This window comes from Anastrepha ludens, chromosome 3 (genome assembly GCF_028408465.1).
Source record: "Anastrepha ludens isolate Willacy chromosome 3, idAnaLude1.1, whole genome shotgun sequence".
Lineage (NCBI taxonomy): Eukaryota > Metazoa > Arthropoda > Insecta > Diptera > Tephritidae > Anastrepha > Anastrepha ludens.
The window spans coordinates 57,568,994-57,592,850 of record NC_071499.1 but is presented as its reverse complement, the minus strand read 5'-3'; the positions used below and the strand labels follow the sequence as shown (position 1 = coordinate 57,592,850).

Genomic DNA, 23,857 nt, shown 5'->3' with positions numbered 1-23,857 from the left:
TGGGACCTAAATAAGGCTATAAATATGTATATACTACACAAATTGGTGCACATTTATTTTTAACTTTCCTTTACGTGCGAATTGATCTCTTCAACATATCTCAAATATTAAATTTCAGTAAGTGATTGAATTTATTTAAATTACTACATAACAAAAAAGTTATCTTAAGGGGTTAGGAGTAGTCAGAGGCCCAAAAAAAATGATGATTTTCAATAATTTTATTTCTGCTAGTCAGTCAATTGCTTTATTTTACAAAAATAAAAACCTAGCATTAGCACATCATGTTTCGACTTGACTTGAGCGAAATCTCAAAAAATAGTAATAATAATTGTAAAAGTTATCGCTGTTTGTGTGGAGCCCGTTCCTCCAGAAGTCCCTTCCGGTGATCATCAAAAGTCCTTAGAGATTCAGCTAAAATCATTCGGACAAGAGAAATTAGTTTTATTAATAGATAATCTTGTGCCTGATCGAAATTAACAATATGTCGGCCTCAAGAAATATTTTCCAGATTTTCGAGAAAAAACCCGACAATTAATAGTTAAAAAAAATTGAAATTTTTGAAAAAAAATACTTCGGTCAGATACGATTTTTTTATGTTTTCAAAGCAATATAAATTTTATTGAAATCTAACAAGCGGTTTTTAAGTAACAGTGATCACCAGTTCAAAAAAAATAGTTTTGAGAAAAACGCATTTAAAATTTTGCTATCGCTCCGGAGCGCCCGAGCGCCCTTTGTTAATTCTTGAATAACTCGAAAAGTAATTGTCGGATTCACTTCAAATTTTCGCACAATATTTTTAAGGTAATTTACATTACATTCTGATTACCCCTATCCCCTTAAATAAAATGTAGCGATTCATAAGCTTTGCTTGTTCTATGAATTTCAAAAGGACATTCGTTTCTTCTCACTAAATCAAGTTGTGCCTCTCTACTTCTCGTTATGGCTTCACATTCGAGGAGCAGGCTAACTGTTGTCTCTGGGAACGAGTCGTCAAAGCGACATTTGTGTACATTCTAAGTCCTTTGGCCATATCCCGAGTCCGTGCAGATGGTTTCCGGTACCCCTTGACTCGCGAGAATGTCTGTGAGCACACTTAGAATAACATTTTTGAGACTCTCAAACAAAAATATAAAAATTTTCCCTAACAATTTGTTTTAAGGATATTTTATTAAAAGAAAGTTATAAAAATGTTAAAAAGAACTACATACCAAATTTTCAACACTGAATAAATCTCAAAATTACAAAATTTTTTGCAAATTTTTTCAATTTACTTCTCATTATACTCAAACCAACAAATGCCAATTTAAAAAAAAATACTAAAACACATTTTTATCACTTCACGTGGAATCGCTTCTATGTTTAATTTCAAAGTTTGTTCTCTCCAATAAAATGCATTTAAAAATATTCACGCGCCCTTTATTTATAGCGGAATTAAGTTCCCACCCTGTATAATAATTTAAAATAATGTAATTGATTGCAAAAACTGTAACACTGGTTTTCACAACGTGCAAATGAGGGCGGCCCATTGCAGGCTTACTTTGCTTGCTTTGTTTTGTTTTAAAATATTTTCTCACCAAATAGTAACTTTGAACACTTTCAGAATAATAGCAAAAAACGAAGGGTCGAGTGAAATTGTAATGTCAAAGGCCAAATAGAATATTGCGCTATTCGAAACTGCCCTTCAAGCGACTGAAGCAAAGCTGCTGTTTGGCCAACTTTCTTACATTAACGCATATTTATATTATTTTTTGACAGTTGTCGAAGGAAAGCAGGCATGTATTGGGTCAGCACCTAAACTGCAGCTATTTTAATTTGCTTTCTGCTTTTTGCGGTTTGTTTACTTTTTGACAGTAAAGTATGGCAGCCTGAAAACTTACGTTATAAAAGAAAAAATACTTTCAGGGGATCTACTCTATATACAAATGAATATAGTTAAATGAATAGTGCTGACTACCCCTAAATTTGGTAGAAGAAAAAGCACAGATATATAATTAAAATTTTAAGCTTTCTAACTATGTTTTTATCAACCACATTCAGCCTCCAAGGGAGACTTAAAAATTAAATTAAAACTACAATTCGCCTTCTTCACTACAAATGCTTCTTTTTTATCCTAAATAGAAAATGGTGTTGGCACCAACTTCCACAATAATAATGCCTTCCTCACCAGTGTCAATTATCTGTGCCCAATCAATCGAAATGCTACTTACTTTTGGTTGTTGTTGATGTAGCAGCATAAATATTTCCCATACCCATGTTGCAGAAATATTTTGTTTTATTTTAAAATCAGTAGCTGTCTACTTGCGTTACCGTACATTTGTCGTAAATAAATAAAAAATACATAAATATCCCAAAGAGCCCCCTTTGTGCTACGTTCTTTTATGCTAGTCAGCGGATTACTTTGCTTTAAGAGCCTAAGTTCACAAAATTCTACTAAGACAAATTGGCGATACAACATCTCACAACGATCCTCTCTCTCCAACGCCAAATTATTTCCCCTTCTCTCTTAGGTTTAAATGCCATGAAAAAACTCCCCATGAAAAACCATCTGTCGTTCGAAGGTGACGTAAAACTGTAAGTCCCACCTTTTGTGGAAAGCATCAAAACGCCTATCTTGAATAGGAGGAGGGACTTGGTTAAGAAGAGGGTTGTAGGCGCCAATTATATATATATATAAGTATATATATTTAATTTAAGTCTTATTCTCCTTAGCTAACTTCGGCTATGTATACGAATTCCTCACAAAGCGTTCCCCTCTTTCGTTCAATACACACTCAGCAGCAGTCTGTATACAATGATTAATTTTACAATATTTGCAATGATTTTTTTGTAAACTATTTTTTGTTACTTTTTATTAAAAGTTTAGTTCATTCAATAACATGAACCATAAAATCAAAGTTGAAAATGAAAGACAAAAAAATTCAAGAAAATTGTTCGAACTACTTTTTTATCAAATTTTTAAATTTTTTAATCAGAATTTTTAAAAGCTTTAGAGTACGCAGTTTTATAGCCACTTCAATTTCAGTGCAATAAAAGGCAAATGTAAAGCGGCTCAAAATTCACATTGATTTTTGAACTTTTTTCCCGCAAGTGTTTTATGCAAATACATATATTTACAAGGTGGCGTAAAATCGATCATCCAATTTTATTTTTGAAATACTCTTTTACTAAACACGTCAATAAAAAAAAATATTTTTAGTGATAAAAATCTTTATTTTTATACATTTACGCACTCCATTGTTTCAGTGTTTGTATGTTGCAGTTGTCACAAGTTCACAAGTGTCAAATATAATTGGCGACGCCATTCGTAAGAAGTATACGTCTTCCGTTAGGGTGATTAATTTTGCGCCACTTTGTACATACCGTGTACTCCTCTCACTTAAGCGGACACCTAAGTGACTGCTTAAGGCAGGTGCCCGCTTTAGAGAGATGTCCGCTAGGAGAGAGTATACTGTAGTTCGTCAAGTAGACACATTAAGCAAATTAGTATTTAATTTATAAGGACCTGCGTATTTAGACTCCTAGCATCACCTATTGATCCCAATTTTTGGGTAACATTCAAAAAACTGGGCTTGAGCTCTGAATTAAAGAGTTAAAGTCAGGGGACTCAAGCTTTTACTGTAGCTTCGCCTCAGTTTCGTATGTTGAAATGTTCCTACTATCATAAACTCGAAGTTAACGAAGCTTGTTTTCCTCTCTAGTTTCCTAACTTAAACTAACAAAAAATACTATGAAACACCAGGGTGTAAACATTTTTTCTTTTCATTTTGTTGCACTGTGTAATATAAGCTCTTATTTCAGGGGGGGGTAAGGGTTTGCACTTTAAAAAAATCGATTTTTTTTGTCTTATCTTATTGTTTAACATTTCTAGAATATATTCCCAAAATTTTAAGCCGATCTGAGCAAAACTTTTGGAGTTATTGTCCAATTAGTCTCGCGTCTTAGCTCTGACAGGTGCTAGCGTTCGGGAAGGCAGCGCGGCTGACAAGTAGGTATACAGCTGTTCAGCAGAGCAAAGAAGCCAGGATCAAACGAAGACTGGAGAAAAAGAGGCTGAAGACATCTAAGCTGCCGCAGGAAGCCTACTTTATGGAGCCGGTATCCATGATTCTGTGTAGGTAAAAAAAAAAATGTTTCTTCACTTTTTTAGCTCTCAAACTTTTAAACGCGTTTTTCTCAAAACTACTTTTTGAAAGTCGGTGATCACTGCCATTTAAAAACTACTTGACCGATTCATTCCATACTTGGCACACATTTTCTTCATATAAAATGCCTCCCCCCAACGTTTAGTTTATATATTTTTTTTTTGACATGAAGGGGATTTCCCGCCCACAAAATGGCGGAAATTTTCGTTGAAAATAGAAGTTTTCACTTTAGACCGCCGCCAAAAATGTTTAAACGAATAACGTTGGGGGGAAGATTTAATGATATTTGACTAAATTTGAATTGGTTTTGGTTTCAGATAATTTCCAACCGAGATACAGTGATCACTGCAAAATGTTTTTTTTTTCAAGACGTTCCCGGACATGGTCTGTCACCGGCTTATTTTTAAGTATTTCCGCATGAAAAAATTACGGAATATAGTTAAAAGTATGCTTAATAATGTAAAAAATGTTTTAATAAATTTGCTCAATCCATATTTAAGAAAACAATTCCCAAAAATAGTGTTTTTTTTCGCTGAAACCCTTACCCCCCCTTTCAGCTGTATTGTAGAGTATATTATGATTTATGACTTAAAAAGCAATTTCAAAAATGTTCTTTACACTCTGAGGTGATGCAAAATATTTTCGACCAGCGCCACCAAAGCTACCACAAGCTAATCACTTTCCGGTGAAAAACAAAAATTTTTTTTTGCATGGCGTAGTGGAGTTTGTACAAATTAATCGAAATATGTTTCAGTTTGCTTTTCTCATTTTTAAATATTTGCTGAAATTAATTTAATTTAAACTAATGTATATATCTTTGTTTTGCCTAGTTAATATAAAAAAATTTAATTTTTTAAAAATCGGCCTCTATATTTTCTGCTCTTGAAAATTTTTAGTTCGGTTTGTGGGGGGTTATGCAATCTATTTTCCGCTTTCAATTTTCGATACACTCGCACTTTTTCACTGCAACACACTTATTTTACTATTTGATTGGTCAATTGGCTTTAAATTTTTAGCTTCAAGTGAGTAGTATTTCTCAAATTTTTAATTTTGATGATTTCTGAGAAGGTGTGAGAAAATTGAAAATCAAAATTAATTGTGTAAAATCGGCGTTTGCTTTCGGCCGAACATTGATAAAATGTGTCGAAGTTGCGTTCGGCTCAGCTTCGGTCTCAAAAAGTGATGTTCGGTTGTGCTCCACTAATTATACTGAATGTTACGTATACGTCTGGGGGTACGTATAGTGAAAACAGGAATGCACACTTTAAAATTGTGTGCCAGAGCGTATGAGTGTTTTTTGTTCGTTTGCTATTTATTGCGGATATCCCTTTGCTTTTTTAAATGCAGATATTATAAATTCAGTCCCTGATTCTGAATGTTTCTAATGTTTTGTTAGAATTTATTGTTTTATTGATTCCTAGATATGCCTGTACCTAGCTTTCGCTTAAAATGAATATATATATACATATATTATATATATATTTTGGGAAACACACTCTCGCACACACAATTCTAATACTTTCACATACAAGAAAACTTACATATAAATATACATACAAATAATTTAATTTAATATAAAATGTTTAATTAATCGCTTGCGCCACGGCTTCAACAACGATCATTCCCTCCTCGGCGGTGTCTCGTATCTGTGATGGCGGTAGTTGAAAGCCATATTTGCCAGTGTCGCGCAATTCGACCGTATAGACGAATTTCGTACCGCAAGTTGCGCGCGCCCAATCATCCGAACCGCCACCGGCAATACCTAGCAGCGCATGCGTTACATCACTGCGATAAATGGCGCCGGTTTTCTTAAGTATGCGCTCCACAACCGTATTACCAACACGTTGCAATGCGGCGGCATCCTTTACTTTCGCCGCCTTGTATGCCCACGGATAGACCACAAATTGACCATAGCTGTGATAAGTTAGGTAGGCTTCTAGGTTATGTTTACGTTTCGTAAGGAAATTGACCACCGCTTGTGTTTCCAATTCAGAGGCTGGCGTTTTGCCACGATAGGTATCGCTGCAAGGATTCGTCGACGAACCGCGACCATTCCAATTAATATTGAAGTTGCGATTCAAATCAACACCGAAACAATTCGAAGATGGCGATGATGAACGATTTTTGCGCCACAAGCGATTTACTTTGCGACTGTAAACGTAACCGTCTGGATTGACAACAGGCATAAAGTACCAGGTACGTTGTTTCAAGTAGTCCGGTTGATTCTGCCAATTTGACATGAGCTGATAGAGTATGAAAGTGACAGTGGCGGGACTGATCCATTCGCGTGCGTGAATGCCACCATCGATCCAGATCTTTTTGTATTCGCGTGGGTTTTCAGAGATTCTACGAATAAAAGGAAGGAGTGAGCAATTAATTTGCATACATTTAGGCGCTAGTTTTGTCTTACATAAAATATGCTGTAAATATAATTAACTACATGTTTTGTTACATCTAATTTGATTGGGACACTGCTGCGCTTTTAATAAATTACATACTTTATGTAATTCCTCGTTAAAGCTGGGAATCTACACAGAAGGTGCGCAACTGTTTCCTGTTCATTTTCAGCCCTGCAGCGTTTGTGCCATTTCAGTTATACAGTTGTTGTTACAAGTTAAAGTTAGATGTGCATGTGTGCATACAGACATACATACAATCCTGCTTTTTATTATGCCCTTGATATGCTGTGTGAGTGTAATTTTCCCATTACGATAATAACTAAAATTCGTTCTAAAACGTTTAACAAATTTGGCACGGCCTGCACAAAATTTAATTATCTCACAATTTTCAGCATTTATGTGGCTAAAGCAACAACACCACTGACTGTCAACCGCACAGAGCCGTGACCGTAAATTTGATCGAAAAAGCCCAAAGCTGAGAACGTTTAGCCTCAAATGACTTAAATATTCTATTAAAAGCAAACAAAAAGTATCCCAACAACTACTCTGCCACTCGTCACTTTTCCATTGTAGAGATAATAAAGAGCATAAAGTAGCCGAGTATGCTGGTTTGTGGATCCGAACTTTTTGGGCATGAAATATGTGGGAAAATGATTAAAAAATATTGCCTACTAGCGGTCGCCTCGCGGTAGACAATGAGGAACCTGCAAAGTAATTTGGCAGTGGAAAGGGTTTTCAAACAACTTATCTGCTATTGGGAGGCAACTTAAACCTGATTAATATACGCACGTAGTGAGCGTAACTGAGTACTTCATGCTTTTTTTTTAATATTTACAATGTTTTTCGAGCTAAAATTTGTTTGGTTTTTTTTTAAATATTCATTCAAAGTTCAAGTTCATTCAAAATTTCAAGCTTTATAACAAATTTAGAGAATTTCAAAAAATTTTCATTTAAATTTTCAACCTTTTTAATCTGAATTTTTGGAAAAATTTCAAGTATGCAGTTTCATTGCCTAATTGACTTTGGATATAATAAAGTGCAAGTTTTAAGGGGCTAAAAAATTAAACGCAAATATAAAAAATAAATTAAATATCAAAATAAAAATTTAAAAAATAATAATCATGCACTTGTGCACATGTTATGCTCGTTACTGTGTATATAATGGAAAATTTGCATTTGCATTGTGTTCACAAAGACTTTTTAAGCGCCAAGGTTCGGCTGGTTCTACTTGCGGCGGAGTCTTTTGTTGATTTGAATGAAAAACGTGCGCAGTCATAGATGAGAGCTCAAGTGTAATATGCAAGTACATTCTATTATTAATTAACCCTTAAGTAATTTCGAGTTGTTAGAGATAACACGGCTCAGTTTATTACCTTGCCATTTTATTGTTTGATAAATTTTGAATAGTTCTTGAACGTAGGCTGATATTTAAATTGCTAGCCCACACTCAAGAAATTAAAATTTTTTGTTTTTCAATTTATAATTTATTTTTAATTTATAATTTTTTTTAAATTTATATACATACATATATATTTTTTTGTAATTTATATACATATATGTTTTTTTTAATTTATATTTTTTTTTTATTTATATTTTTCTTTATTTATTTTTTTTTAATTAATATATATATTTTTTAATTTATATATATGTTTTTTCAACTTATAATTTTTTTTTAATTTATGTATATGTTTTTTTAATTTATAATTTTTTTTAGTTTATAACTTTTATTTAAATTTTTTATAATTTTTTTTTTAATTAACATTTTTTTTTATTGTATATAATGTTTTTTTTATTTATAATTTTTTCAAATTCATAATACTTTTATATTTGGCGCACACTACCTTTACTACGTTTTGCATTGAGCTTCATCTTAAATTTGTGGCGTGTTTCTTGATGTCGAGTGACATACAGTTTTATCACATCTGAACGACATATAATTAGTTGAAACTTCTTTTTCTTTTTGCTAAAAATGTGTTGGAATGTCATTTAATATTTCATGCCCACAATGGGTTTCGAACTCAAGACCCGCCGAGTGCTGGCCACGCTCAAACGCATTCGCCTACGGAGGCCGCCAATGTGATATGCCCATCTAGAATTAATTTCCATGCAATATATTTTTTACTCGCATGCGAGTTTTCTTGAAGTCTACACTGCACATTTTCCACTTATTTCCTTAATTTACTATACGAAAATAAAAATTATACTTCCAATTACCTCAATACTTTCAGATCGCGTCCCTCCGCTGTCTTTCCTATCGAATATAAGCGACAAATATTTGGAAACTTCCCCCGTATTTCGCGCATAAAAGCATAAATTGTTTCCAAATCATGATAATCCTTCCAATGCATACCGCTGCGCGCCTGCTTCTCTACGAACACCAAATGCAATCTTTAATAACGCTTACATATATAACAATTGTATAATTCTTGGAACACTTCACTCACTTGTCCGACTACCCCACTCCGCTTGTGTCGCATTTATACCCTCCAATTCGATGGCATCAATAAGCTCCTGTATATTCGTATGCACCACTTCTTTACCGATATTGTGCTCGGCAAGATAGCTGCGTGCTGCTTTCAAGTTCTCCTTATTGATAGAGATATCAAGAAATTTAGAATTCTCCTTCCAAATTACACCACCTACAATGATAGCAAATAAGTTGTAGAGAATTTAAAGTTGCAAATAGTTTAAAAGTTGTCAAAGTGCACTCCTATATGCAATGCATGCTATCAAATATGTATACGCACCGAATTTGCTCTCCAACATCTCTGCTAGCGGCATACTATTCTGCATATGCTCTGAAATATTGTAGATACGCCACAGCTGTGCATCATCGTAGCGCACTGGAATCTCATTGACTTCGAGCACACCATCCCCAACATCCTCGTCTGCTGCCGCCGCTTGTGAGATATTCGTGTTGATTTCCCTTTCATAGAGCATTCGATTTCCGGTTTGTATGTTACGGTCTGCTATGGGCTCCAGGCGGCTGATATCGAAAGCATTGGTGAGTGCAAAAAGCACAAACACACTATAGATGCTGCGGTGGGAGCGCAGCATTTTCGTAATGGGATGGGAAGTGGGGAAATGAAGTGTTTCTGTCTGAAGTGATTTTCCAACTACAATGCGAAAATTACGAGAAAATAAGAGAATTTCGTGATTAAGAGTTGTTTAAAGATTTTTGTTTTGTTATTTCATTCTATTTTATGTTTTATTGCATGCATGGCTAACACGTACACCTAAGCCGGCCATTAGCTATTGATAATCAAATATTTAAAAAAATTTTAATAATCTAATATTTATTTTGTTTCATGCGTTATTTTATTTTATTGAATTTTTTAACTTTTTTATGTGATTATATTTTATTTGTATTTATTTTATCTATCATTCATTTTTTTCATATTTACTTTATTTCTTTTTTGTTTGAAATAATTTAAAATAAAATTTTTATTGTTATTTACTTGGTTCATTTCCTTTTTTGGTTTGCTTAATTTAAAAATTATTTTTTTAATGAGAAAATAAAACTTTATTGTTTTGTTTCATTTAAATTATTTTTATTTAATTTGTTTATTTTTATGCTTTACTAGCTGTACCCGGCGCGCGTTGCTGCGCCAACAACTAAAATAAATTAAGGAAAAATAACTTTAAAGAAAAATCAGTACACAAATATTCAATTCCTTCTAAACCATTTTATTGATTTTGTTTATTTCGAAAAAATCGGTTGAATGGGGCAGAAGTTGCTACTCTGCAGCGCCACCTGGTGGCGAGTGACATCAATGAGCATATTCTACAAACCTTCTCCGTGGAAAAATACATATATGTATATACCAATTTTTATAATAATCGGTCCAGTAGTTTTTGAGTTCATCGATGACATACAGACAAACATTAATTTTTATATATAAAGAAGAAAAAGAAGATTTAATGTTTTTGCATTTCATTTAGTTTTATTTTATTTTATTTTACTTCATTTTGTTGTTATCACTACCTAACTAACATACGCACTTACATATGTATGTGGGTGTAGTCGACCCCTCTACTGATAACCAATTGCAAATACAATCAAATATCAGCCGCCGTAGCCGAATAGTTTGATGCGTGCCATTTGTGGAAAAACATAAAAACGCATAAAACAATTAAGAGGAAGAGCTGGGTCAAAGATGAAACAAAGGGTCTTACCTAATTATATGTTTATGTTCAGGTGATAAACGCACCAAAATTTCTGTTAAAAACTATAGACTTGGGTTTTTTGTATCAGATTAGTTATACAGGAGAGAGAAACATGGTCGGATAAAAATAACAAACTAACAGAGCGTACTCTCAATTCGGGTAGAAGTATAGGACTCCGCAAAAACCTTCTCCTACTTTAACATTCTTATGTAATATATGTTCATCACATTTAGTGTGCAAATGTATATAGTTGTGTATGTGCATTCGTTTCAATTTACAGGGAAGAATATTTTAACTTTATAGCTCTTATAGTGTCACATGCGTGAGTTTTGCGTGAAATTCGGGAAATATAATTGTTTTTGTTATTTAAATGTAGACTCGAACTCATTGGAATAATTTTTTTCTGTAAGCAGTACAAGGTTTGACATACATAGTTAGTGTAGTCTTGCTGTTATTATTCACACATTAAAACCAATAACATAATAACTATTTAACAGCATACAAAAACCAAACTGTTAATGCTGACTGCTATTAGCAGTAAATATTTGTTTACATAATTTATGTGGCCGACATGTGTGTGTGTGTGTGTATTATACGAGTACTGAATTAGAATTTGTTCTTATTCTTAACTAAAAAAACAACAACTATGGAGGCAACCATTTCGTTCCTTTAACGGAGAAACGACTGTCGGGGGAACGAATATATACATATACGAGTATATGTTGTTTGTTACATGTAACTATAACTATGATAATTGCAGATGCTTAAAAAATTCAAAAAAAAAAGTAATGTAATGTAATTAAAAATTTGAATTGATTTTCTATGAGTTGTGAATGAACTCAAAATTGTTCTAATAACGCACACAAGGGTACCGTTTATTTGAGCTAATCATTTTTACTAAATTCGATTGAAACGAAAACAATTCAAAACTTCGAAAAAAATACCTGAATTTCAAATAGTGAAGCTTTGCGCATAGAAACGTATGTATGGGCAAACTGTAATATTAGACTCATTAAGTAATTTTAAAACATTTTTTTTAAATTGTGGTGACTATTAATAATTTGTACTTGGCTTAACTAATCATATTGCAAGGTTATTGGTGAAAAAATACTGTTAATAAAGCCAGTAAACTCATATGCCATCTAAAAATGTACACATTCATATATACATATGTATGTACGTGGTTTATAGCCACTTTTGTTACATTGTGTTAAACTATGAGTGGAAAATTGTTTTCCAAATCAGGTGAATAGTGGAGCACAGCTCAATTTTGTGCTTATACTACCCATTTGATACTTTTTGTAATTAGTATTTCAAATATTCTTTAGTTTTATGAGAGCAACAAAAATATGTTTTCTTGTTTGCCAAAATTGATCTGTTTTGTAGCTATTTTTATGGTGTAAAATAATTGTGAGTGATTTTTAGTCTTTCAGGATTTCGGTACAAGTCTTTTGTTGGTTTTTGTGAGTACAAAAATATATAAATATATACCTGTGCGAGAAATATGACCTTCACGGTGCCACAATTGGAAGGAAAATTGGTGGTTACTTTTTTGTGATTCAGATTGCAGATTGTCTTTATTGCCGATTTTAAAGAAAAATATTCAGTTAAAAAATAAATTTTAATATGTTAAAAATTATTTATAAGGAAAAAATCTGTCCAGTCTGATATGTTCTCTTCCCGATTCTCTTCCCCGATAATATAATATACATATACAATACTCATGTTACGAGGCATGCCCATGTACTGAAAGAAGCTCCACGAGTAAAAGAACTTAATGATGTTGGTAAACTGAAGTCGGCTATTTTGTCTCTTTTGAAGGTATAGAAGAATCACATATGTATATATATATTTTTGTATATGTATATTTATTACCTTTATAAGAGACCTGCAAATGCATATGCACACATATCGAAAAGAAAACATTGTTAATCCTGATTCCAACTCGGAAATTTTTTGACCGGCCCTTGTATATTATTTAATAAAATGTAATAATGGACTGTGAAATTTTATCACTTCCACTTCCTGTATTGTGAATTCTTTTGTTTTTTCCATGCCAAATGACTTTTTTAGAGCCGTTTCATTTTGACATTTGTATACATATGCACATAGGTACACTTTCGTTTATACCGGGTGGTTCAAATGCGGGTATCTAACTGATCGTATGCTATTTTGGCATTGGCAGTTTTTTCACTCAAAATATTGAAAGTGAATGTATCCTCTTTGCTGTTGTTGTTGTATGTAGTAGTAGCATACTCATTCCCCATATATAAATCTGGGTAATTTCGGTAACGTAGAACTGACGATTGCGAGAATTAATGCATTCTCCCTCGCTGAGTCCCCTTATACTTGAATAACTGCGAGATATTACGGTCGCCCCAAGACAGGCAATAGCAAAGCCATCGAATGTATTTTTGCTATGAAAAAGCACCACCTAGAATCCATCTGTCATTCGGAGTCGACATAAAATTGGAATTCGGTCGAAAAAAACATCAAAATGCTAACCACAAATTGGAGGAGGAGTTCTGTCAAATGCCTCATAAAGTTTGAACGCGGCAATTCTGTACGCATATAAATGAGTGATTTGTTAGCGCATTGTGTTTTAGGAAAATAGGTTGTTAGTCTACTATATCTTAGTGATAAATAAACTATCCGCCTCCCCAAGCAAGAGTTTGTCTGTTTTTGGCCCGCGAGTATTATTTTATTTCCCTTTTACCTTTCATAATGTCGAGCCTTCCCCGATCCGTAGCCTGGGGACACGTCCGATGGGAAACATACAACAATTCCGCCCTATGCTCCAACCAACAGTTAGGGGATCTTATGTATATACACAAGGACTATAGATATCAGGTTTACACGTTAGGTATGGTGAAAAAAAAATTGAGGGGAACTTTGGATTCTACGTCATTCGTTTTGTGTTTCACTAAGCTAAAGCTAATTTTTGTGAATCACAAAACGAATGACGTCGGCATATCTGCCTAATTCGCTCAGAGCCGAATAACGGTCTGCTAGGTAGTAGTACAATTCTAAAAATCTTTTCGCATGATATATGCACATATATAAATGAGTACTGGCGAATTTTTTAACTTATAACTTTCTTCGAGTTGAATTTTTTTTAATTTTTTTATATTTTTCATGCTTTACGAAAACTATATAAATCACACTTTAAATGCTTTTATACAAAATTTAGAAAAATGAAAAAAAAAAAAATCTTTTAAATTAATTATTTTTTATCTGAACTTTTAGAGATTTTTTTGGTTATGCAGTAGCATGGCAAAGAAATGTAAAAATAAGTAGAAATTTTAAGTGGCTAACATATTGTTTTTTTCAATTTTTTACCAAAGTTCTTGCTCATTTTCTTCCACAAAAAATTAATTTTTATATGGAATAAAGTGCTAAAAGCCGTCATTACTAAAATTCCATGAGCATACTGCATACCCAAACGTTTTCTAAAAACTCATACAAAGTTTAATGATTTAGATTAATTTTTTTGTTTTTAAATTTTTATAAATTTTGTATAAAGTTTAAAAGGGTTTCGGTTAAAGCATGAAAAATATGATTAATGAATACTGCATACCCAAACGTTTTCAAAAAATTCAAAATAAAAAAGTCTTTATTTGTTAAAGTTTGGATCCTTTATTTAAGCAGTATATAAATAAAATTAAAAATTCGAACATTGGAAATATTTAAAAAAATCACCAAACCCTCATCTATGCTCGCCTATGTATATATTCACCTACCTACGTTAATTGCTTTTTTTCCTTGAAAGGGGCAAAAAGTTTCATATTTGAAAGAGGTATAGGTATAAGACTAATATACTCCAAACAATTTATTCGCGCAGCATTATACACAAAATTGTTGAATATAGTATAATAAATTATAACAGAGATGTTAAAAAAAATCAGACGTAAACTGAAAAAACGGGATGTACAGAATGCAGATGTGTGGCCAACATCAGACCGTTAACCGGCTCTCAGAGATTTTGAAATAATCAACACAGTCTCCACTCATATTACTTCTTTGCATGCGGAACAACGACTGATTGGACGAGTGTGTGAACATGTGTGAAATGAGCGGGCAGAATTCTGCTGCCGAGTTCCCGGCGACGTGGCCGCCGAAGTTATTCTCATAGTTTTGCTTCGAATGGCCAAGCCTGGTAATCTATCATTCTTAAGTATAGTCAATAGTAGCGCTTGAGTATCTTTTCCATAGGCGTCGTTATTATTAATATATATATATTTTTTTTTTTGTTGCTATACATATATAGCATATAAATATATTTTGTTCTCTCTAATAGATTCAGAATATCCTATAGAAATTAAGCCTGTCCCTGAGTTCGATATGAAAATATCAAATCCAAGCATTAGCATACAATGCGAAATGAAGTTTGGGAATTTTTGCCTTTCGTTTAATTTGATTTGATTTTAATGAATGCGAATGAAATTCACGGTAAGGTCGCTTAAATTTTATTTTTATTCATTCCAATTAATAGATGTGTGTATATGAATCACCTTGTATATTTTTTACAATCATATGCATAAATATTTTATGAACTTTTTCATATAATTACCAACATGCGATATTTAATTATATCAAACTATTTATTCGAATAGCTGTTGTGTAGCTTTGCACTTGAAATGAAACCAAGTACATACATACGAGTGTGTGTGAAACAAAAGAGTGATAATGAAAAATGGGCAAAGCGAAATATTTCCCCGAGAGCCTAAGCATCATCACTCCAGTAGCTGTTGGTGGCAGCGCCTGATCGATTAGACGCAGCAATCTCGCGAGTATGCGAACACAGTCGAAGCACGTAAAAGTCAGAATTCTATAGTAAATGCATTATCATTGACATTAACCTCTGTTTTTCGCATACAATTAAATAGCCACAAAACACTGATTACGACTTACAGCGATTCCATGCAAATGTTTATATACAAATTTGCAACTTACACTGCTGTTTTCCATACAAGCGATACAATCACAAATAAAAACAAAAAGAAAACTATTGAATCACTGATTTAAAATTAACTGAAATTAGAGTAAACTGCGGCGCAGTGACTTCGAAGTGAGGCGCTCGGCTTCGACAACAATTTCAACTTCAGCTGCAGTTGGTTTGTCTGCTGCGTAGCCACTGACTTGCTGGTGCGCTGCACGATTTGCTTATGACTTTGACTCTGACTCTGAGACTGTGAGTTTAGGTAACTGCAAGCATTTCAGTTCACTTTTCAAGTGGCGCCGCCGTCAATGAACGCAGAAATTAAAACAAACAAATTAAAAAGCGAAAGACCAATGAGAAAATAAAAAACAAACATAAACAAAAAACCAAATAAAAACAAAAAATTATAGCAGAAAACTCGTTTGCGCTGTTGCGGTGGCTTTTGGGGAAAGATGCCTGCAGCATACATGCGGAATATGTGGTTGTTGCCATTAAAAGTCTTTCACCAAAAAATTTCAGTAATTTCGAAAACTGGTTCTTCCTTCGTCTTTTCCCTTTTGTTGCATGTAACTTAAGCCATTATAATCATCATTTTTTGTAATTAAATGCAACTCGTTTTTTAAACCAATTTTGAATTTTTTTTAGATTTTTGTTTTTTACATTTAGTGCGCTTGATGGGCTGGCTAACTTTTCTTAGGTACTTGGAAACACGCCTGCGCACTCACAGACAAGCGCTGCGCTCGATTGAAATGGTTTTGAATCGGTCGGTAGAGCGGTTGTTATTTTAAACTTCAAAGTTTTTCGTTTTTGTGCATCAACCAAAAATTTTTTACATACGTACATACATAATATACATATGTGGGAGTTTAAATTGAATTATTTATTTTTTGTTTTTAATTTTTTTTTAATTATTTAATTTTTCAATTTATTTATTTATTTAATAGTTTTTATCTAATATATTAATTTTATTTAAATTTATTTATTTAATTTTTCTTATTTATTAATTTTATTTTATTTATTTCTTTAATTTAATTCGTTCATTTATTTTTATTTATTAATCAAATTTAATTTATTTATTTAATTTTTATTATACATGTAGTTTTCAGTTTTCTTAAAAACAATGCTCGTTTTCATTAATTCTTTACTCCTGCAGCAGAGCTTTCTAATTCACCTTTCTTCCGTGCGCTTTTATCCAATTCAAGTCACTTCAAAACCGTTACACTTTACGTTAAATTACTTTCTGCTGTTCGTTACGTTACGTGAGGAACTTTTTTTGCGTACGCGCGCGCCTTTTAATTTTCTATATATTTTTAAATAGTTTTTGTTCCGCGCGTTATGATCCGCGTGTCGTTGCGCGCCGTTTGAAAGAGCAGCTATAGACTAAGCGTCGGAAATGGTGAGCCCTCAATTTTTATACTCTGCGTTCGCTTATCAATCGTATGTATGTATGCATGTGAGTATGCATAAGCGCGCGCGCATTGAATAGTGGCGTTGAATGATGCGGTTGCTTGTCTGTGGAGCAGCGATCGCGACACCGCCAGCAGGGGCTTCGTTCGTTGCCTCGCTGCTGTAGTGTATAATGGGCCGTTTCACTCGTTGCGTTCGCGGCGCTTGCAATGATGTTGACTTTTGCTGTTTATAAATGCGTTTATTGTTGCTGTTGTGTTGTTGTCGATGTGAAAGGGGATGTTGTTGCTGCTGCACCAGCAAATGTTGCTCTGATTGCAATTGTGCAGGCGCGCGGCGCTGTGGTGCCTGCCGCCGCACGGAAAACTCAAAAATTTAATGTTTATGCGTAGGCAGCAATAATAATAATGCAACGACAACAACACGATTAATATTTATTTGTGCAATGTTTGCGGTGCTTCATTAGTTTTTCGCTGCTTTTATTTTATATGAATTTTTAACTTATTCTTCTCTTTTCCTCTATTTGTGGTGCATTAAATTCGATCGCAAAATTTTCGCTATTTCGCTGTTTGTTGGCTGTGGTTTGTTTATATCTGGTAAAACCGTTGTTGTTATTGCTTTCTGTTGACACATTTATGCTTGTACGTAGTTGGCTGCATTCTGCTGGGAACACTTTTTTAGAAGTCACTTGACACTACCGACACGTGGCGACACCTAAATCTGGAGCGCTATTAACATTCAGCAGTTATTTTTTTTTATTTTCTAGTGTTTCTCTGCCCTTGTGATGTTCTTTTAGCGCGTGTTTGATATTTGCTTAAAATTTATTGATACTAATGTCGATAAAACGCAAAACACATTTTTTATGACCTCAAAAATTTTCATTTTTGACTTTTATGTTCAGTTTTGGTTTTTAAATATTATTTTAAATCGAAAAAATTTCGGTGGAACGAGGCTGCGCCAACAAATTTCAAAATTTTCTTATATTGGATATTACAAACTGCTATCATTACAAAAAGTATTTATCACATTAGTGGTGAACAATTATTTTGGTCATATAGACACCATCGGAGGTTCTGAGGCACTACTTTATATCAGTGCGGTGCGTCAACGTTCTCACGACAGTCGGTTCTGCGTTACCGGAATCTCCATGTTTTATATCCGGCCTGGAACTTTCACTCCAGCGAAATTTGCCGTATATGTTTATGCTGCTACAACAACAACAACTGGCACACCAATTTTGGTTTAGTTTGAGATCCATTTTATTATTTAGTACATTTTTATGTGTCACGCAGGGTGCACTAGCCTACTACATATAATTACTGCCCTCTGCCTTTGTCAGTGGCAAATAACTTCAAACAGTCCAGCAAAGGTAAAACCTATGCCCTGGTCCATTTCTGGTGATAATTTTGCGCATCATTCAATCGTTGGTTACGCGACGCCAGTTGACGGCGTCTTTGTGAAACTATGTAAATATTCTACAGTCTGCGTTCATGCGCGTTTATCAAAGCAAAAAATCATTGATCATGGCTCCATGTGTATCAGTCGCATTGCTGCCGGGGGCTCGATTCATCTTATTCTGATATAACTATAGCCCGATTATGGAAGTCTTCGCGCCAAAAATTCCATCTCAATGCTTGTATATGATTTCAGAAATACATATAATATCTGCACATCCATACATACATTTTTAAGCTGAATAAAAAAGCCAGGTGAGTGGATCTGGTGAACAAGACGTCATTCTTAACAGAAATGATTTCGAAGTAGTAAGAGACTTCATTTATTTAGGAAGCAGCGTGGACATGGATAGTAATGTCAGTCTCGAAATTCAACGGAGAATTTCTGTGGCCCACAAGCGCTAACGGAATTAAACTAAGTAGGCGATTGAGTAGTAAAGAACCTCTGTGATTTATTTACACCTTGCTCCTAAACAGTGTACGAAAAATATGGCTATGTCAGTTTCAGCCTTATCCTCTCCATGTTTAGAAATTATGAGAGGCTTTGGAATTTGCGTGAATGATTTGCAGCTTGCAATTATGAAGCTCAAGCCTAGCACTAAAACCGGCAGAGAGGGCTATTCCTAACAATTATTCAAGATTTGCTGTGATCCCCTTTCTTATACCTTGGCTCTGCTTTTCCTGAAATATTTAGATAATGGTATTTTTATGGATTCGTGGAAACTCTGCTCGATTGAGCCTATCTACAAATTGAGTAACTAGAATAATGTGCAACTACCTGGCCTATTGTTAAGGGGACAGATACCTGTAAACGGCCATATTTTCCCTGATTTTCATAAAAATTATTTAAAACTAGCATCACCCAGTGGGCTTCGCACCACCATACATAAAATGTTTGTTTTATATCGCAGGAAATTTTTCATATTAAGTTTTCTTTATAGAACTCGTAAAATGTTTAAACAGTTGAATTAGTTGATTTTTTTCATTCAACATACTTTCTAAAGATGTCACAATAGCCTTTTCTGTACTTTTTTAAAATTTGATTTTGGTGGTCACCTATATACAGGTAAGGTACCGGTTCAAACACATCCTAGGGTTATCCAGGTCCACGTTTTGGTCTATATCTCGAGACCCTAGTTACGGAGGGGCATTAAAAATACTCTATACTATAGAATCATCAGCAGCTTCCATTTGCTACCCATATTGTACAAACACATCCTAGGGTTACCCGGGTCCACGTTTTGGATTATATCTCGAGACCCTAGTCACGGAACGGTATGAAAAATACTCTATGCTATAGAAATCATCAACAGCTTCCATTTGCTACCCATATTGTACGAACACATTCTTAAGTTATCGGGGTCCACATTTTGGGCGATATCTCGAGACCCTAGTTACGGAGCGGCATCAAAAATACTCTATACTATAGAATCATCAGCAGCTTCCATTTGCTACCCATATTGTACAAACACATCCTAGGGTTACCCGGTTCCACGTTTTGGATTATATCTCGAGACCCTAGTCACGGAACGGTATGAAAAATACTCTATACTATAGAAATCATCAACAGCTCCCATTTGCTACCCATATTGTACGAACACATCCTTAAGTTATCGGGGTCCACATTTTGGGCGATATCTCGAGACCCTAGCCACGGAGCGGCATCAAAAATACTCTATACTATAGAATCATCAACAGCTTCCATTTGCTACCCATATTGTACAAACACATCCTAGGGTTACCCGGGTTCACGTTTTGGCCTATTTCTCGAGACCCTGGTATCCGATTCTTAAAATTTTAAAACACAAACCATCTACTGAATAGTCCAAACAAAGCCTAAAAATTTGGTTTGGATAGGTGAGCCCGTTCGCGAGTTTTAAGCGAATATAGGGACAGATTTTCACATTTATATATATAGATGAAGAAGTCAATAAATTTTTTTCAAAATTGTAATACAGTTTATTTTTACTTTAAAATAATATACATTTTGTTTTATTTTAATCATTTAAAATGGCGGATGTACACTCAATTCTTCCAGGAAGGTCGTAGCGGGGCTTCTCAATCGGCGGGCATTGTAGCATCGGCGTCAGTGACCTGAATACAAAAAACAAAAATGAATGTCATAATTTCTATATGAATTAAAAAAAAAAATGAAAAAAAAATTCACGGAATAAAATGCTTAAAAAAAATGAATTTTGGCGCGAATTTTCCTACTATTTTTGATTCGAAAAATTATTTTTTTAAACAATTTTCCAAAACTTGTAAATTCACACAGAAAGTTATATCATAAAAAATATGCGTGCAACATTTCAGAGAGATCGGTCAATAACTTTTCGAGTTATCGTGTACGCCAATTCGAAAAATATAGTTTTGAGCAAAACTGAGAGGGGTTGCCATCGCGCTCCTTATCAGTGTTTATTTATTATCGAAAAAAAATCAATAAACTACAAAGGTTCTTACTAACTAAAATGATATTAGCTATTTTTGATTTATTTCACGCATTGAAATAGCGAACAGAGCTTCATTTTCGACAATTACGTAAAAATTTCAAAAGGTAACCCGATGCCAAATGACTAATAAATATACATACATACACCTAAAAGAGCTCTCCTGCGAAAACAATCGAATCAGACTTAACCGCTTTTCCTTTTCAGTGCGTAGATATTTCCTTTGTTATACCTTTGCTGTTAATAATTGTCCTCAATTAAGTAAAACGCAGTTGGGGAATCTTTTCGAGTGATTTGCTTTGTCTGAAGTACTTCTCATCCATTCAACCTGATTTCGCGGCAGCATACAGCGAATTTGTAGTTTTAATTAGAGTTTGTAAGTCAATTGTCATACGCATAGCTGCACTGACGACTGATTTGGTTTAATATGCACATACAAAAATATGGAATAGCAAACTACAAGGTGGCACAAAATTGATCATCCTGTCGGAGGATTTATAATTTTTGCAAATAGCGTGCATATACAAGTAGACAAGCAATGGAGCGCGTACAAATAACGGCTTTCATCACTTAAATATTTTTTTTATTTAGCAAAAAAATTATTCAAAACCAAATTGGACGATTAATTTTGCGCCACCGTGTGCTAGACCAATTGCACAGAATGTTTTATGCTGACTACTACAAAATTTAAGGGGGCAGATACCTGTAAAATTTCGAGAAAATTTTTTTTCTCAAAATGAAGAAATGAAGAATGTCAAAAAAAATTTAGGACGTAAATTTAAGTATTTCTTATTTTATAGGTAGATCGTCAACCGTGACGAATCTATTCTTTGCGTTCAAGCGCTGGGAGAGGTAGAATTTTCATGTATTCAAACTTTAGACGCGTTTTTCTCAAAACTATTTTTCGATTTGACGTACGCGATAACTCGAAAAGTTATTGACCGATCTGCCTGAAATTTTGCACACATCTTTTTTATGATATTACTTTCTATGTGAATTTACAAGTTTTCGAAAATTTTTCGAATCAAAAATAGTAGGAAAATTCGTCCCAAAATTCATTTTTTTAAGCATTTTATTCCGCGAATGTTTTTTTCTATTTTTTTTAATTCATATGGAAATTATGACCTTAAAATTGGGTTTTTGGTTTTTGGTTTTTGGTTTTTTGTATTCAGGTCACTGACGCCGATGCTACAATGCCCGCCGATTGAGAAGCCCCGCTGCGACCTTCCTGGAAGAATTGAGTGTACATCCGCCGTTTTAAATGATTAATATACATTTTTTTTTTATATTATTTGAATGTATAAATAAACAGTTCACAGTTATCTGGAATAAGCGGAATAACTTATTTTAATGAACAATATTTGTCTGGTTGATTTCAGTTGATTATAAGAGGCTGTACATTCCACGGGGCAAAGTAAAGGAGCCACGTGTGAGCAACTGTAGCGCCACCATCTTTTTTTTTTTTTTAATTTCAAAAATCTTTTTATATATTAATTTAAGAATGAATATTAATATGTAATTTATTCTTAGATAACAAATACTCTCAGCTTTTCGCAAAAAATCCTCTGGATGAACTGCCCGCCTTAAGAGCCTATTTGACGCTTGTATAGAAGGAAGGATAAATTATTTTGTTTTCCTCTGTATTGGACTTTCAATTAAATGCCGTATGAATTGCTTGTTCTTCCAGTCGTTGCCAATTTCCTTTATAAGTTCGGCTCTTCGTTGACGTCATGACTTTCTTGTCGCAGTCCCGCAAGACGGTGTTCCTTGCTCGCAAGGTACTAAGTGTAAGGCCGCAGTGCACATAGGGCGGCCAGGCAGTCTGACAAAATACAGACAGTCGGTTCTGCGTTACCGGAACGACCCGGATGTATATTCTTTCGAGGACTGTCACTCCAGCAGCTAGCAGGGGAGTGTTTATGCTGCTACAACAACAACTAGTACCTCTTCGTAGTCATTCTCTGTAGCAAATTTCTGTGCCATAGATTTCGGCTTGTGTAAAATTATTTATTTTCTTTTAATTCCGAAAAATTCTTCATTCTCGAGAAAAGACTCAGCGACTTGATTAAACCTCACATTGAAAACTGCTTAAATGTTTCTTGCATTTCTCGCTGCAAGACTAGATGTATTCAGTTATTTGCTGTTTGCAATTATTTACTGTTATGTGCGAAATAGAAATGTAAAAACTGAAAATATTTTGTTTTTATTTTTTCAGATAATGTTTAATTCACAACTAATTAGATTACTTTTTTTTCTAAACTTTCCTGCCGCAGCTAACCTCTCACTAAATGCACGCCTCTTTACGCTTAAATTTAATTAATTTTTTTAGTTTAATTTTTAACGTTTCCAAAAAATCGCATAAACTTGAAATTCTAATGTCACGTTGAAGCGACTCTGACCGATTTAAGTATTCTATGTGGCGTTTATGTAAATATTGCACACATTATTATGTACTATACATACACACAGACGTACATATTGACGTGCGCTTAAAGTCACTTGAACACTGCTACGAATTTACAGATAAAGTAGCATACATTGGTACGAGGAGTAGGCAAGCAAGTACTCTGCCGGAAAATTTACTGGTGTCAAATTGTAGCGAGCCTAGTAAATTTTCAACTATGACTAGTTTTTGTGTTTGGTTATAAAGAACGGAATCTTATACTTTTAACCATAAAGCGATGATAATTATGTAATGTGTTTTGTTTTTTTTTGTATTTTTTTTTTTTTTTTTTTGTATTTGTTTTTTTTTGTATTTGTGTTTTTTTGTTTTTTTGTATGTGTTTTTTGTAACCTTTTGTGGCGATGATACTATTCCCCGATCAGAATGCATTTACTGGCCTTCCTTTAAGGTTACTGAGCAATTTTGGTTTTTTCAAAAGCGCAATTATCGCCTAAGTAT

General features: G+C 33.9%; 1 protein-coding gene across 1 annotated transcript; it reads right to left on the bottom strand.

Annotated features, from left to right (window-relative positions):
* Positions 1-5,554: 5,554 nt before the first annotated feature.
* Positions 5,555-17,005, bottom strand: LOC128858036 (carboxypeptidase B). Its single transcript, XM_054093964.1, has 5 exons — positions 16,819-17,005; positions 9,289-9,657; positions 8,986-9,180; positions 8,756-8,909; positions 5,555-6,488 (listed from the first exon to the last, which is right to left on the bottom strand). The coding sequence occupies exons 2-5, from the start codon at positions 9,596-9,598 to the stop codon at positions 5,726-5,728; spliced, it is 1,422 nt and encodes a 473-aa protein (XP_053949939.1). The 5' UTR covers positions 9,599-9,657; positions 16,819-17,005; the 3' UTR covers positions 5,555-5,725.
* Positions 17,006-23,857: the final 6,852 nt, after the last annotated feature.